This window comes from Heteronotia binoei, chromosome 20 (assembly GCF_032191835.1).
Source record: "Heteronotia binoei isolate CCM8104 ecotype False Entrance Well chromosome 20, APGP_CSIRO_Hbin_v1, whole genome shotgun sequence".
NCBI lineage: Eukaryota > Metazoa > Chordata > Lepidosauria > Squamata > Gekkonidae > Heteronotia > Heteronotia binoei.
The window spans coordinates 19888343-19904846 of record NC_083242.1 but is presented as its reverse complement, the minus strand read 5'-3'; the positions used below and the strand labels follow the sequence as shown (position 1 = coordinate 19904846).

Below are 16504 nucleotides of genomic sequence, written 5' to 3'. Positions count from 1 at the left end.
AGACACTACAGGCAGCCTACCTACCCCTTTGCACTCCTAACATAGGAACACATGTTTAGAAGGCCAGTTCCATGGAGTAGCTTTAGTAGTCTGTTGCAGAATATATAAAAAAGAAGCCTTGAAGGTGAGACATTTTATTTAAGCTGCCCTGAGAGGGTACAGACTTGTGCAAGCTTTCAGGGGTTTGAGCAGGCTAATTTCCCCCCTCTCACTTTCACCATACTCTGCTGGCAGGAGCATATTCAGTCAGATTGCGGGGGGGGGGGGGGGAGCTTTTATTAAATTAAAGTTCAATTGTTGTGCATACCTGCCAAATCCCATGAGCATGATGTCCAAGAAACTTTGTGGGTGGGCTGGTTTTGCTAGGTTTGTGTTTTTAAAGTGTTTCAAAGAACAAAAACCCAGAGACACCCCCCCCCCCCAAACCAGTGGGAAGTCTGAAGCCAGATGATGAGAGGCTAAACACTACTTCTAATAGGCAAAGTGCAACATAAAGACCATAGCTATCATGAAGAGCCCTACCTGGCAAGCATCTTGTTTGGGGAAGATCCCCTCTGGTAGACTTACAACATGAACATTTGATAAAATAGTGCTTGAGGCATCTTTTTCATATTAACTTTTTAATTCAGTTTTAGCTTCCTAGCTAAATATTTACCATCCATATTACATACCAATGCAATCAAAAGAAAGCAGCAACATCAACAAAAACAGCAATTACACAAACTTCTCCCCCACCCGCATTTCTCTTCACTCTTCTACTCAACCAGCTCTTTCAAGTAAGTACATCCTCTTCATTTTCATTCCTCCCCCAATTACATATAATATTTGCCATTGCTGTGTGCCCAAGTTAGTAGTATGGGTTTAGAAAGCCCCTTAAAAAACACATATACAAAATAAGAGGAGGGGGGCAGGGGAAGAAGCAATCATTTTTTCCAAGCAGTTCCTTCCAATAAGTAATTTTGATGTCACCAGTGTCCCAAAAATGGTTGACGTTTCTCAAAGCTTTATTTTCACACTGTTGCAGTGTGCATAACTGTGGTAGCCCTTAAAGGTGACAGTGAAAGAAAAGCAATTCACTTAGCAACTATAAATGTTCTCCTCTGAACTAACTCCTCCCTTCCTGGGCTATATCTAAAACTAGAACTGAAGAAATAGTAAGCAAAGGTGATAACTGCATGGAGAGGAAATGGTCAGTGAGCTGATAACCAAACTAGCATTCTGAAAACATCACCCTCAAAAGGAAAAATGATTGAGAGCACCTAAATGTGCCTTAGGGCTCCTCCCTATACTGTAGCAGCTTGCATCATGGACGCCTTTAACCAGCAGTATCTGGGGGTGTAGCTGCTGCTTGATCAGACATCAAGCAAACTGAACGGTTCTGTCAATTTCAAAAAACCAAGACAGGCCAATTTTGAATCCCATGTGTCAAAGGTAATCGAACTACACTGCATAAGGACCTTGAAATATTATTTTCCTCACTCAAAACTCTCCAATATATAGTTATAAATAAAGAATTTGCTACTTTTACTGGGATCAGAATGTATGTAAGGGTCCAGTACAGTACACTGGTGTGGCCGATTAGCAGTTTGAGTGCTGATAAAAAGCACTATTTACATTCATGTTAGTTCTAGGAAGAATCAGCTAGAATTTTTGTTATCAGACAATTATGGCATTTTTGCCTGTATGTAAGAGTAGGTGAAGTTGCTAACTGTGCCATCTTAAGAATACTTGCTTCCCAAATGTTTACAGAACTGCAGTATTTGGCAGAATAATGTAGCATGCTAGCTTAAAATAGGCAGAGCTTTCCCCTGTAAGGCAGTAACAAGCACCCACATCTCTTCGTTGCATCCTTGTATTGCCTACAGGGTAAGAAGCAAATTTCAGCATATCTTTAGTCTGTTTTCAAATTGACAAGGATAACACTGTTTATCTCTTTACAATTAGAACAGAATTTTCGTTATGCAACAAATTTAAGAGACCTATCATTTTAACACATTACACATATATATATATTTTTACTTAAACACAGTAATAAAACAGCATTAAGAAAACATAAAACATCAAAGACAGACTTACTTGTGAGTCTTGTGCATCAAGTATTTAACATGATTTTGTATACAGACCATTAAAAAAAACCTAAACACGTGTTACACAACTCCAAAACTACAGCAATTAAGTTAGAAGAAAACTGACTCTGTGAATCCCTAGTTTCAGTTTTCCACATACTTTCAAGTGCAAGCAACTTGGACTACCAGAAGTAGTGACACACCTCAGACCAAGCTGATTAGAAGCCCTATTTATCCATATCGTCTGTGGCTCACAACTTTGGAAAGGAGCTTGTTAACTTCATTTGTGGGGGTGTCAGGAAATAAATCTAGAGAGCCAACAGAGATCCCTTAAATCATTTAACAGGAATGGAGAATGCTAACCAGTGTCTTTCCACTTGCAATAAAACATCAATACAATCAAAATGTTTACGCCACAACACTGATTAACAACCTTCCCACCCTATGAGGCTGCTAGTTGCATTTATTATTGGAATGACTTGCCTGTGTTAGCAGACTGTATTTACTGTGTGGTCAAATTAACTACACAGATCCTATTTAAAAAGAGGGAACCCCATTTTAAAGTTAAAAGGCTATGACTGAAATAAGCACTGCTATTCTACTAAACACACAATAATTCTAATGAATTGTTCCCAGAACACAATACACCGTGGAGTGCAGTAGCGAGCAGAGCTTCATTCGTTTTTCTTCTCCTTTTGCTTCAGGAGCTTGTTGACCTCCCTTTTTGCCATCCCAGCGTATTTTGAAATAATCCCATGTTTGTTTAATCCAGGAAACAACAGAAAGAAGCTCACTAAAAGAAAAAGAAAAAAGTAAGAGCCATGATCTTGTAAAACCTTTTAAATGGCCAAACCCTTCCTCCCATATTTGCTCATGTTATAATCCATAACAAAGTACGGCAGGCTTTTTGTTCCCCTACTGGAGGAAAAAAACTGCAATATATCCTCAGTGGATAATTGCCCTGCAAAATGCTTACCGATAAGATAAGTGAGGAAAAGGTTGTGAACTTGCTGTCCTATCCAGGCGATCACAGATAACGAGCACAGCATTGTAGTGAAATACTAGGAGAGAGATATGACAGTTCATAAAATCCTAGAAGGTCTCAAAGATTTAAAAACCCATCGTTCATTGTTCTCATTGCTATTACAAGGGACATGGCTGATGAACGCTCTGTATTTGACAATGTAGCTGCTCTCTTTAGTGGCACAAGTCTACTGATTAGGAATACTACTGCCTTGCTTTCCTAACTTCATTAAAAGTTGTCTTAAGCCATTACTTTTTAAAAAGCTAACCTCATTTTACCACGTCATCTTTCCAGTCTTCAGGGAGAGATCCTAGGGCTCAGCTGTTTTGGATGCAGAAGGACCCAGATCCAATCCTTGCAATGTCCAGTTAAAACCACTGAGTAAGCAGGCAGCTCTGCCTGAAGAAGATATTGCATTTATATCCCACCCTACACTCTGAATCTCAGAGCGGTCACAATCTCTTTTACCTCCCCCACCCCCAAGAGACACCCTGCAAGGTAGGTGAGGCTAAGAGAGCTCTTACAGCAGCTGCTCTTTCAAGCACAACTCCTACGAAAGCTATGGCTGACCCAAGCCCATTCCAGCAGGTGCAAGTGTAGGAGTGGGGAATCAAATCTGGCTCTCCCAGATAAAAGTCCGCGCACTTAACGACTGCACCAAACTAGATCCAAGCCGTGTTGGTCTGAAGCAGTTGAACAAAGCAGGAGTCAAGTTGCACCTTTAAGATCAACTAATTTTTATTTAGAACGTAAGCTTTCGTGTGCTCTTTTCAATTTTCAAAAGTTTTATTTGTTTTCAAAAAAGTAAGGGTAGGGGATAGGGGAACTAGAAAGCACAATACATTCTGACCTTATTCTGCATAAAAATACTTTCCAAAAGTATTAATTCTACAATACTTTCTTAACATAAATTGTCTCATATTATTACGTCTAGACTAAAAACCATCCACATTTTAATATTTTATAGCATAATATTTTGTTAAAGCTATCTATTAGTTTTGACAATTCCGGTAAAGGTAATTTTATAATATAAAATACAGGGGGGGAAAGGAAAAATAAGTCCACACCAGAGAATCTTAAGAGTCTTGAATATCTAACAAGGCATAAAATTTCATCCAGTATTTTCTTGCTTCTTCTTTAGATTTCCCAGCCACCAGCTGGGATAGAAAGTCTAGGTCTGCTGTTTCCAGAATTTTTCCCACCGAGTCCATTTTCGTGGGAATTTCCTGAGATTTCCATCTCTGTGCCAAGAGAATCCTAGCTGCTGTGTTAAAGTGTGTCAACAAATGTCTCATTTCTTTGGAATAGTCCTCAGGAAATATGTTCAATAAAAATAGTTCTGGTTTGAAATGGTTCTGTGTCTTCATAATCTTCTGTAATATTTCATGCACCATTTCCCAATGGCCCTTCACCATCTCACATGTCCATCACATATGGTAAAAAGAATCAACCTATTTAGTGCATTTCCAACATTTGTTAGACATATTAGTATAGATCTTACACAATTTCTGTGGGGTCAAGTACCATCTAAAAACATCTTATACAAATTTTCTTTAAAAGTTACTGACCTAGTTAATTTAACGTTAAGCTTCCACAGTCTCTCCCATTCTTCTAATGTAATATTATAACCAAAATTTTTTGCCCATTGGACAATACAATCTTTTACAACTTCATCTTGTGTCTTCATTTGAAATAGATATGCATATAACTTGGAGATTAGCTTTTCTTGTGGACCCAAAAGAATTTTGTCAAATAAGTATTGTTCTGTATTGAAACCTGTTGCCTTGTCTTTGGCATATCTGGATTCAACTTGAATTCTCAACCACCAGTTCATTTTAATTTCCAAATTTTCCAGCTCTTCTTTGGTTTTCAATTGATTATCTTTTCCCAACAGGTCATCATACCTATATTTCTGATTTGATTTTAGGAGATTTGGATGAGTAAATGCTTCTACTGGAGAAACCCATCAATTTTTTGATAAATTCTGGTCTTCAGCCATGACCACATATGGTACAAGGATTTTCAAAACCAGTGATTCTTAAAATAGGAGTGGCCTTCAAGTCTTTGATACCATAAATATGCATGCCACCCCATAGTAGGATCATGTCCTTCTAACAACAATTGTCTCTTGTCATTCAGCAATATCCAGTCTCTTACCCATAAAAGCGCAGAAGCTTTATAATACAATTGCCAGTCTGGAAGGCCCATACCTGCTCTTAATTTTGAATCTTGCAGTGTCTTTAATTTAATTCTTGGTTTTTTGCCTTGCCAAACATATTTAGCAACCATCTTGTTCAGTTCTTGAAAAAATCCACTATTTAAAAATATTGGAATAGTTTGAAACCAGAATAGTAACCTTGGAAGGATATTCATCTCTATTAAGGCTATTCTTCCCATTAAAGATAGGTTCAAGTCGTGCAATTTTTCCAAATCTTTTTAAATTTCTTTAAGTAGTTTGTCATAATTATCTGTTTTTAAGTTGCTACACTTATTTGAAATAACAACACCTAGATATTTGATTCTTTTTTCATACAAAACCCCTGATTTTTGCTGGAAGGAATGAATTTGTTCCGTCGTTATATTCTTTGTCAAAAATTTTGTTTTATGGTAATTAATCTTTAATCCTGCCCAGTAACCAAATTGTTTGATCTTATTTATAAGACAGTCTATTAAGTCCATCAGTTGTTCTAGTATAAATTTAAGTCATCTGCGAAGGCTCTGAGTTTATATTGTTCATCTTTTATCACAGCTCCCTTTATACTTGTATCTTCCCTTATTTGATTATTCAGTACCTCTAGAGATAAGATAAAAAGTAGAGGTGACAATGGACAGCCTTGTCTTGTACCTTTTTGAATGTTAATTACATGTTAGTTCGCCATTCACTGTCACCCTTGCATTTTGTGAAGAATATATTGCTTCTACTGCTCTCAAGAAGTTTTCACTGTATTCCATACCTTTCAGTTGTAGCATAAAATGCCAATGAACATTATCGAAGGCCTTCTCAGCATCTAAACAAATTAAAGCCAATTGTTTCTCTGGATGAGTCTCATAATATTCCAAGATATTACAAACTGTTCTGACATTGTCTTTCAAATATCTTTTAGGAAGGAATCCTGCTTGATCATAATGTATTATAGACTGCAGAACTTTCTTCAAATGCTGTGCCAATATTGCAACAACAATTTTATAATCCACATTTAAAAGGGAAATTGGACGATAGTTTTTAATATCTTTCAAATCGTTATTTTCTTTTGGGATCAAAGATATTGTAGCTTCTTGCTATGAAACTGGTATTTGGCCTTCCGCTTGAATCTTTTCAATAAGACGCTTAAATGGTAAGAGTAAAGACTCTTCATACACTTTGTAGAATTCTGCAGGTAATCCATCTGGACCTGGAGTTTTACCATTCTTCTGAGATGCCATTGCATCTCCAAGTTCCCTTATTGTTATTGGCTCATTTAAAAGTTTTTGTTGTTCTTCTGTAACTTTGTTAAAATCATTTTGGTTGATAAATTCTTCTAAATCTATTTTATGAACTTGCTTATCCATATAATTTTTTATAGAACTGTTCCACAATTGACATATTTCTTGCTTTTGAGTTTTCTCTTTGTTGTGTGCTGGATTCCACGTCTGATGAAGTGTCTTAAGAGCACATGAAAGCGTATATTCTAAATAAAAACTGGTTGGTCTTAAAGGTGCCACTTGACTCCTGCTTTGTTCAACGACACCAAACTGGCTTTCTTTGGTGACTTCTGGAACTTGGCTATAGCTTGGTGGGTGCAGCCAAAACATGGCTGCTGTAGGAAACAGAATGGCTGCCACAGCTTACCTTCAGCCCCCACAGTGAGGATCCTCAAGCTGTGGTTGAAGCTGTTAACTAGTGCGTCTGAAAATCTGCATAGCCCCCACCCGTCCCATTTACCAGGATACCATATAACATCACACTGTCCAATGACCAAAGAGAAGCCTTGCTGGGCAAAAGCCTGACCCTTCCTAAAAACACTAGGCCAGCACAAGAAAAGATGCCAGTGGGCACTATGCTGCTGGGGACCCCCCCTGCTCTAGATACCTGTTGTAGTCTAAATAAATAAGACAACCTTTCAAAGACCAAAGTTGGACTCATTTTAAGGCAACTTCATGCTTTGTTCAATTTGCTTTAATGAATACCATAAATCAAGCCTTCCGATGTTCTAATACACTCTGTGCTTTACAATTATTTTACCAACTTTTTTGATGGGCCACAGTGGTCAAGCACTAAAAAGCATTTAGATGTGAAAGGTCTTCATTACGAATGCTAACAAGAACATGACATCTTCCGAAGCATGCAAATTACCATTTTAGGCTTTTCTTCCTTAAACGCAAAGAGACGTTTCCACCAACCAACGATCCTGCGTCGTGTTTTTACAAGATTACTACAGATTTCGTGGAAGCGCTGCTGCTGTTCAGTAGTCCTTAAAAAAAAAACCAAACAGGATATCTGCTAAGCAAAACACCATATTTTGATGCAAGTCTGTTCCTGAGGACACCTATCATTGAACAAAGCATTCACTCACTGTTCTACCTTTTCCCTTATTAAAAATTTAGGAATGAAATGAGTGTTTCATTTATAAACACTGCTTCTCCAGTTCATGTGTCACTGTTCTGCTTAGCAACCAATTAAAACAACACAGTTGTCTAAGCTTGCAAATGTTCTGGATCAGCCTCTTTGTTCTTTTTCGAAAAAAACAAGTAAATCCAAGTCAAGCAGATCAGCCAGGAGGCATGCTGAAGTACCATCTTGAGCACTGGAGCTACCTCCTCATTATTGCATTAATTTTTACTCTTCACAACTGCTTACATGCAAGAACAACTTTTTACACGGGGTCATAAGTATACATTGGTTTTAAAAAGTAGCAAAAAAAGAGGAAAGGAAACTTTTACGCCCTTGTCACAAAGACCTTATGACCTAGATAGGCAAGTCAGCACAGAGAAGAACAGGCAATAATAGCAAACAAGAGGGAAAGGAAAGGGAAACCACCATATATTTTTAATAGATAGAATTCTGCCCATGCACAGTTCCATTCATTAAAGAGCACTGAGCAGTCGTGGGTTTTTGTTGTGGATTCATGCACAAAAAGATCCATGCCCACTTTTATCCATGATATAATTATAAAATCTACAATAGGAAGGGTAATTATTTGCTAAGTTCTCAAGCAACATACCATTTACTGGAGCCAAAAATTCTAGGAGCAAGAGCAGGTACAAGGTAGTCAGCCAAACAAAGTAACATAATAAAACAAGAAACTCCGGAAAGAACAGACGGGTCCAAGTAGTAGATCATCCTATTTGGACATGAAAACAGTAGTTATATAGAGATACAGGGAAACAGACCCAAGTTTAATGCTTCAGCTTCCGTCATTTGCAATAAAAGAATTAACAGAAAAAAACAACAACTTCATGCTGTGTCCCTGAGCAATGTGGCAGCTCCTTCTATTTAGCTGCTTCCAAAACTACTCTGGTCACATATGCAGTGGGGGAAAGACAAGATGGTTGGCATGGGCAGGCCCTCCTTCCCTGGAGGTTTTTCAACAGAGGGTAGATGGCCATCTGACAGCAATGTGGATCCTGTGAATTTAGGGGTATTTGTGAATTTCTTGCACTGTGCAGAGAGCTGGACTAGATGACCCTGGGGGTTCCTTCCAACTCTATGATTCTATGTATAGGCTGTGTCTTTTCTGTTCACTGGCAGTCATGTGGAAGCAGCAAGCTCAAGCACACATATCTAGAAACTATAGTTTGAAGAGAACACCCCCAGCCACTTGGGGTGTGAAAGCAGCACAACTATGCTGCATTTTGGCAGGGGCCTGCTATGCAAAGCTTTAAAACATATCCTTTATTCATTGTTACAATGTATCTTACCCAAAGCAAGCTACCTACTGGTTTAGTTCACAAAACAGGAACAAGCGCAAGCATAACCACCACTTTTGATAACTTACAGAAAGACAAAGGAAACAGCACTGATTATAGCAGGTGGAAACCAAGGTTTTTCCCAGCGAAGGATTTTGTCAGTCACCAGAATTACTTCTCCCCATCCTTGCAACTGTTCTTCCAAACTGGCTGTCTCTGCAGCCTGTGAACAAAAGCTATTTTTAAAAAGATGGTAACATTTGCTGCAAACAAAATGTATGTGTACTTCATGGGGTGTGTGGGATATCTATTAGAAGAGAACTCTATCTACTCTTGGGGTGGAGCTAGACTAAACTGGCAACTTCCACCAATCCTGATCCCTGCTGCAGCAGACACCTCCCCCGCCCCGCTGTGTCATTCCTCAGGGTCCCCTCATCACCCAGGAACAGCATTTTGTAGGATCAGCGGACTTCAGAGGGACAAGAATGACAGCAAAGTTTCATCTTGCATTGGAAAATCCAGTTTCGATCCAATCTGTTCAGTCTGTACATGAGGTTACAAATACCAAGACTGGCTTTCTTTATGCTGGTTTACATCAGAATAGATCTCAGTGTGATAATTCCTTGACAGCCACACCTTCACAACAGGTCGTATTTGATGTTTCCATAAAAAAACCCCTGTAACCGTCACCTGCATGGCCTTCATATGGATGACAAACCAGGCCACTCACAAATAAGGCAGAGACCAATCCATTCAGGAGACTTCCAAAATACGGGGGGAGGGGGGGGGGAAATCACTGTGTTCATTAGCCAAAGCAAAAAACAAAACAAAACAGAAGACTGGCATTACTCCAGAGTGTTAGGTGGATGAAGAGAAAGCCTGATCAACTCTTGAGAACGTACTGAATCCTGGAAAGAAGAAGAAGAATTGCAGATTTATACCCCGCCCTTCTCTCTGAATCAGAGACTCAGAGCGGCTTGAAAGGAAAGGAAAGGTCCCTGTGCAAGCACCAGTCATTTCCAACTCTGGGTGACGTTGCTTTCACAGCGTTTTCACAACAGACTTTTTACAGGGTGGTTTGCCATTGCCTTTCCCAGTCATCTACACGTTCCCCCCAGCAAGCTGGGTACTCATTTTACCGACCTCAGAAAGATGGAAGGCTGAGTCAACCTCGAGCTGGCTACCTGAAAACCCAGTTTCCGCCGGGGGTCGAACTCAAGTTCGAACTCAACCCAGTTTCCGCCGGGGGTCGAACTCAAGCAGAGCTTAGGATTGCAATACTGCAGCTTTAACACTCTGCGCCACGGCGAAACCTGTCAGAGCAGCTTACAATCTCCCCCCACAACTAACACCCTGTGAGGTGGGTGGGGCTGAGAGGGCTCTCACAGCAGCTGCCCGTTTAAGGACAACCTTGCTATAGCTATGGCTAACCCAAGGCCATTCCAGGAGGTGCAAGTGGAGGAGTGGGGAATCAAACCTGGTTCTCTCAGATAAGAGTCCACGCACTTAACCACTACACCAAACTGGCTCTGTTAACCCAGTTCTATTATTTTGAATGTGTATCCCAACATGCAAGCTCACAAAAAAAGACATGGAAGGCAGGAAAAAATGCTTTCTTTAGGATACGAGTTGTGGTCTCTCAAGCTATTAAAGTTAAGTGGAAGGATGCAGTCTTACTTTCAAGTCTCAAGGAAAATGAAGGGCACATTTCTTTGGTGAAATGTAGCATTTCTGCAAGCCGTGGTAATATTTTACGGCTTTGTAATAGCTTCAAATTATACTAGGCAATTCCAAGAAAGCAGACTGCATGAATTTTGTAGCTGTGGCATTTTGAGGAATTAGGTCCAAGCAGGTAGCTATGCTGGCCTGAAGCAACAGAACAACGTTAAAGTCTAATGGTACCTTTTAAGACCAACAAAGTTTTATTCAGGTTATAAGCTTTTGTGTGAACGCACAAGTGCGCATGCACACAAAAGCTCACACCCTGAATAAAACTTTGTTGGTCCTAAAAGTGCCACTGGACTCTAACTTTGTTCTGTTTTGTGCTTGTTGCTTTAACCAATGTTTTGAGCTAATATTCAAGGCCAAAAACCATAAACCAAAGACCAATAATGTAACAGAAAGTTAGTGGCAAAAATTTCATTATCACAAATGCAGATAAAAAATCAATACACAGGTCCAGAACATAAGGAAAACTCCCACTGATCTTCCATGTCTCAGATTCCAATCATTAAACTTCAGTTTGTCTCATTTATTTCCTGAAATAAGAAAGCTGGTTAATGCCCCTTCTATGTCTGCTATCTCACCCAATGTCTGGTACCAATATTTCTTTTCTCTGTTTTCCCAAAGTACTTTATACACTTCTGGACCTTTCGAACTATCTCAGGTTGATCTTCCGGAGTGGCCCTCTGTGCCTTCTGATGAAGTTAAAGAACCAATTTCACAACTGAAATTAGGTAAAGCAGCAGGCCCTGATGCTATTCCTTCTGAAATCCTAAAGTTAGATTCAGATCGGTGGGCTACTCTGCTCGCATCCCTCTTTACAAGTATTGACAGAACAGGCATAATTCCTAAAGCCTGGCTCAACTCAATTAGTGGTCCCAATTTATAAAAAAGTAGATCCTGCCATCCCAAATAATTACAGGCCGATTAGTCTCCTATCTACCATTGGCAAATTATATTCTAAACATCTGTTGAGTAAACTTGAACAATGGATGACACAAGAAAAAATTCTTGGTCCGGAACAACTGGAATTTTGTAAAGGCAAAACTACTCTTGATCATTGTAATACCTTGTCTCATCTAATTTCCAAATACACTATTAGGAAAAAGATGAAATTGTATGTAGCCTTTTTAGACTTAAAGGGAGCATTTGATTCAATTGACAGGGACCTGATTTGGGCTAAACTTGAACAAACAAGTATTGATAAAAGACTTCTTATGCTTATTAAAAAATTATATACTTCTAACTTTTGTCAGGTCAAATGCTCTTCATCAGGCAATCTTACGTCAAAAATCCCGTTAAACAAAGGGGTTAAACAAGGCTGTGTGTTGGCTCCTTTTCTGTTTAACCTCTTTCTTAATGACCTTGCTCCCTTTTTGTCAGATATCGATCATCATAGTCCTAAACTTGGTGCCAGACATGTTCCCTTACTTTTATACGCAGATGATGCATTTTTACTACCTTGTTCCAGAATTGGATTAAAACGCTTGCTTGCCCGTTGTATCACTTTTCTTAACTACAATAAGCTCCTTTTGAACTATGACAAATCTAAAATTGTTGTATTGTCCAAATCTTGGAAGCCAACTAAATGGTCAATAGGTGGCAAAGAGATGGAACAAGTAAAATACTATAAATACTTAGGAATTCATTTCCAATATAACACACTTTGGACTAATCACCGTAACTGTATAATTAAGTCAGTCAATGTTAATGTTGCAGCTATTCAGCGCTTCTTTTATAGTAGAGGCAATCAGTTTGTTCCAGCTGCGTAAAAAATCTTTAAGGCTAAAGTGAGACCACAGCTCTTATATGGGGTCCCAGTTTGGATCACAGCCTTGGACAACAACATTGAAGGTGTCCAATCAAAATTTCTACAGAAAATCCTGGGATTCCTGAAGTGTGTACCATATGCAGCTCTATGTTTAGAAACAGCGATGAATCTTGTGGAAACACAAGCATGGCTAATGTTATTTAAATATTGGTTACGGCTACATTTCTACTCTGATTCAGAGAGCCTTCTATATCAACTGCTCTCAGAATCCAATATGTCAAATTAGTTAGTATTTATTGAGAGAAAAATTAAGTCTATGCACATTGATATAGATTCACTTTTTATGCTATCCCTAAAAGATGCATTCTTGAAACTTAAGCTTAGAATCTTGGATATTGAAATGCAAACATTATGTAGCCTGGCCAACAAAACTTGCTCCCCGCTGAATTTTGAACTTTCTTTCTGTAGGGAAATTAGCGTCATATTTCTCCTCTATGCAAGCACCACAACAACGGCATGCTTTCTCCTTAACGAGATGCAATGCATTACCATCTGCTATTTTATTTGGCAGATTTAACAGGATTGATTACTCTGCCAATAACGTAACAGAAAGTTTGTGGCAAAAAATTCATTATCACAAATGCAGATAAAAAATCAATACACAGGTCCAGAACATAAGGAAAACTCCCACTGATCTTCCATGTCTCAGATTCCAATGATTAAACTTCAGTTTGTCTCATTTATTTCCTGAAATAAGAAAGTTGGAAACTCTAATTCATTGATTCTAGGCCTAGAGGTTCTCCTCTATTCCTGAAATTTAAAGCTACAGACATTCCGTTATATGTACCCTTGTCACAGGTACACAGTCTGTGCAATGCTCAGAACAGACCATTTTCTAGGAAACTGACCATTTAAACCACTATAGCTTCAGATGAAACGGAAAGAAAATCTAAGCAAATTTGGCAGGAACAAATGTGTGGGGACTGATCATCTATAAGCCAAAGTCAAGGAAAAAAAAAAAAAGCAAGCACGAATTAATTGGAAAGTATGTTCATAAACAACTCTGCTCCACTATGCATCCAACTTCTTCCACTAACCCAGTAAGCACCTTAAAGACAACAAAATCTGTGGTAGGGTATGAGTCACTGCTCACTTCTTCAGTGACTTTTTTGAGTCAGCTTATGAAAGCTACCCCACCACAAATTTTGTTAGTCTTTAAGGTGGTACTGAACTCTTCCTCTTTTCTATTGCTACCAACTAACACTGCTACCCATCATGATCTATTTCCACCATGAAGCACTACTGTACTCACAGTATACACACTATACTCCACCTCAAAAAACTCCACCTCAAAAAACTCACAGCTCACTTAACATCATGAACAGTGCGTATTAATTCCAACTCATGTTAGCATGATAAGCAGCTAAGGGCAGGTGGCTTCAATACCACAGTAGCGGATGACAATGCAGTCCTACAGGATGAATGAGATAATGGCATTCTGGCATATTTTTAAAGGTGCTTTGCTAGAAGTTCTTAGATGCACTACGTGGCAGAGAAGAAAAAAGCCCACCGTGTGCATTTATTACAACAAATGCAAGAAGAAATATACTGTGCTCCATATGATCAGCATCCAGATTTGCAGATAAAACAGGAATTCACTTGGAAGGAAACAAACTCTACCCCCCCACCTCTGAGTCAGCTGGCCTTCATTGAAGAATGCAAAATGCACCTTGCTGATTTCCACAACAGATTGCTCTTTGATCTTTCTGAAAGGGCACTGAGAGGTTCCAACTTTCCAATGCACATGAAGTATCTAGCAGCTGGATTGATCTGTTACAGCAGAAGCCACCCCAAAAAATGAATTTGGGGAATCATCTTGACACCAAGCTGTTCCACTGCAGCAGGCTGATGCCACAGTAAGTCTGTCAGCCATCTTAATTAAAAAGAAGTGTCCCTGAGACAGCTGGAAAGCAGAGGTTAGTGTCAGGTTAGGACCAGGGCAATACAGGTTCAAAGGCCCACTTACAACTAAAGTTACTTGATATGCTTTTAGGCCACTCATACTCTCAGCTTGATGCATTTCACAAGGTTGTTGATAGAATAAAAGGGGAGGGGGAAGAGAGCAACCACATAGGTGACCCTTGGAGAACAGAATAAAAATACACTCTCATAAATAATAAATAACTCCTTTTGGGCTGCCTCCTGGAAATCAGCACCACCAGCCACAGCAGGAAAGGGAAGGGGCTTTTGATTTGCTTGCAGTTTGACCCACTTCCAGCCTTGTTTACAGATCCACACTTTTCCAACAAACCGGTGGAGATCAGATTGTCTAATATTTTTAGGATTTGCACCCTATAAAACTAGGCCTACCCAATTCCCTTAAATATCTCCATTTAGGGTTGCCAAGTCCAATTCAGGAAATATTTGGGGACCTTGGGGGTGGGGCTAATAGCAAGATTGTGACAAGGATGATTTAACTCCAAAGGGAGTTCTGGTCATCGCATTTAACGGGACTGCACACCTTTTAAATGCCTTCCCTCCATTGGAAATAATGAAGGGTAGGGGCACCTTTATTTATTTATTTCGATTTATATCCCGCCCTACCTCACCGAAGCGGGCTCAGGGCAGCTTCTTTTGGGACTCATAGAATTGGACCCCCTGGTCCAATCCTCTTGAAACTTGGAGGGCATTCTGGGGAGAGGCACAGATGCTATGCCGAAAATGTTCCATTATACCCTATGGGAATCGGTCTCCATAGAGAATAATGGCGTGCCTAGCAGACATTTCCCTTCCGCCTCCCCCCCCCCCCCGCTTTCTGATGACCCTGAAGCGGAGGGAGGGAGTACAAACCACTCTCCACGCACCCACCAAAAATTCACCCAAACCCGAGATAGGGTTTAGAAAAGGCAATCCTTCATTGCCCTAACCTGCAGGGCAGGTGCTGAGAGTACAAAAGAAGCAACCTCCTCCAGGCCCGTAAGAGAGACCTGGAGGAAGGCCCGCATCTACTCTTCCGCACTCCGGCCAGGGGAAGCCCCACGCAGCCGTCCTCTCCGGGATCCAAGGGCCTGACCCCCCCCGCCCTCGTACCCCCCCGCCCTTATCTTCTGCGCCCCCTCACCAGCAGGTTGGTGCTCCTGTTGTCGCCCTCCGCCATTTTGTGAGGGCAGCTGCTGCTGTTGCGGCCTACAGGTTCGTCCGCCTCCCAGACACCCTCCGTCTCTCCTCAGGCGCTCCCCGCCTCCCCAGGCACCGCCCCCGCGACCCCTCCGCTCCCCAGCCGGAAGCCTCCCTTTATAACCTTCCCTCCCTGTTGGCTCCGCCCATCCCTTCCCCCGCGGTTGGCCGGGTTGTCCACTTGTTGGGCGCGCGCTCCAATCAACGACGAGCAGGACCGCTCTCGTTTGAATCTTTGACCAATGAGGGAGGGGCTTGTTGGTGGTCACTGTCACGGTCGGGAGCCGTTGTAACGGTTTCTCCGCGAGGGCGGGGGAGAAGACAGCGCCGCGGCGTGTAGGGTTGTCAATCCCCAGGTTGGGGCAGGAGATCCCCCGGTTTGGAGGCCCTCCTCCGTCTTTAGAGTCATCAGAAAGCGGGAGAGAAGGAAATGTATGCTGGGCACTCCATTATTCCCTATGGAGACTAGTTCCCTAGGGTTGCCAACTCCAATTCAAGAAATGTCTGGGGACTTTGGGGGCGGAGCCAGGAGACTTCAGGGGTGGAGCCAGGAGCAAGGCTGTGACAAGCATGATAGAACTCCAAAGAGTTCTGGTCATCACAGAAAGGTGCCGCACATCTTTTAAATGCCTTTCCTCCATTAGAAATAATGAAGGATAGGGACACCTTTTGGGGGCTCATAGAATTGGGACTGCCTGGTCCGGTCTTTTTGAAACTTGGAGGGTATTTTGGGGAGAGTCACAGGATGCTGTGCTGAAATCTTGATGCCTCTACCTCAAAAAACAGCCCCCACCCCCCAGAGCCCTAGATACCCACGGATCACTTCTCCATTATACCCTATGGGAATCGGTCTACATA

General features: G+C 40.8%; 2 protein-coding genes across 3 annotated transcripts in view; both read right to left on the bottom strand.

Moving 5' to 3' along the window:
- RPS15A (ribosomal protein S15a) overlaps window positions 1–16504 on the bottom strand; it is a 40999-nt gene that overhangs the window by 14599 nt on the left and 9896 nt on the right. The window contains exon 1 of one of the 2 annotated variants that reach the window (XM_060260790.1): window positions 2163–2166. The exons of the other annotated variant lie outside the window; for it this stretch is intronic. The gene's annotated coding sequence lies outside the window, so the exon portion shown is untranslated. Of the gene's footprint in view, window positions 1–2162; window positions 2167–16504 lie in introns of those variants that run through there. 2 annotated transcript variants of the gene reach the window in all.
- Window positions 604–15748, bottom strand: ARL6IP1 (ADP ribosylation factor like GTPase 6 interacting protein 1). The gene is made up of 6 exons (XM_060260788.1): window positions 15591–15748; window positions 9066–9199; window positions 8292–8411; window positions 7424–7541; window positions 3043–3127; window positions 604–2859 (listed from the first exon to the last, which is right to left on the bottom strand). The coding sequence occupies exons 1-6, from the start codon at window positions 15624–15626 to the stop codon at window positions 2741–2743; spliced, it is 612 nt and encodes a 203-aa protein (XP_060116771.1). The 5' UTR covers window positions 15627–15748; the 3' UTR covers window positions 604–2740.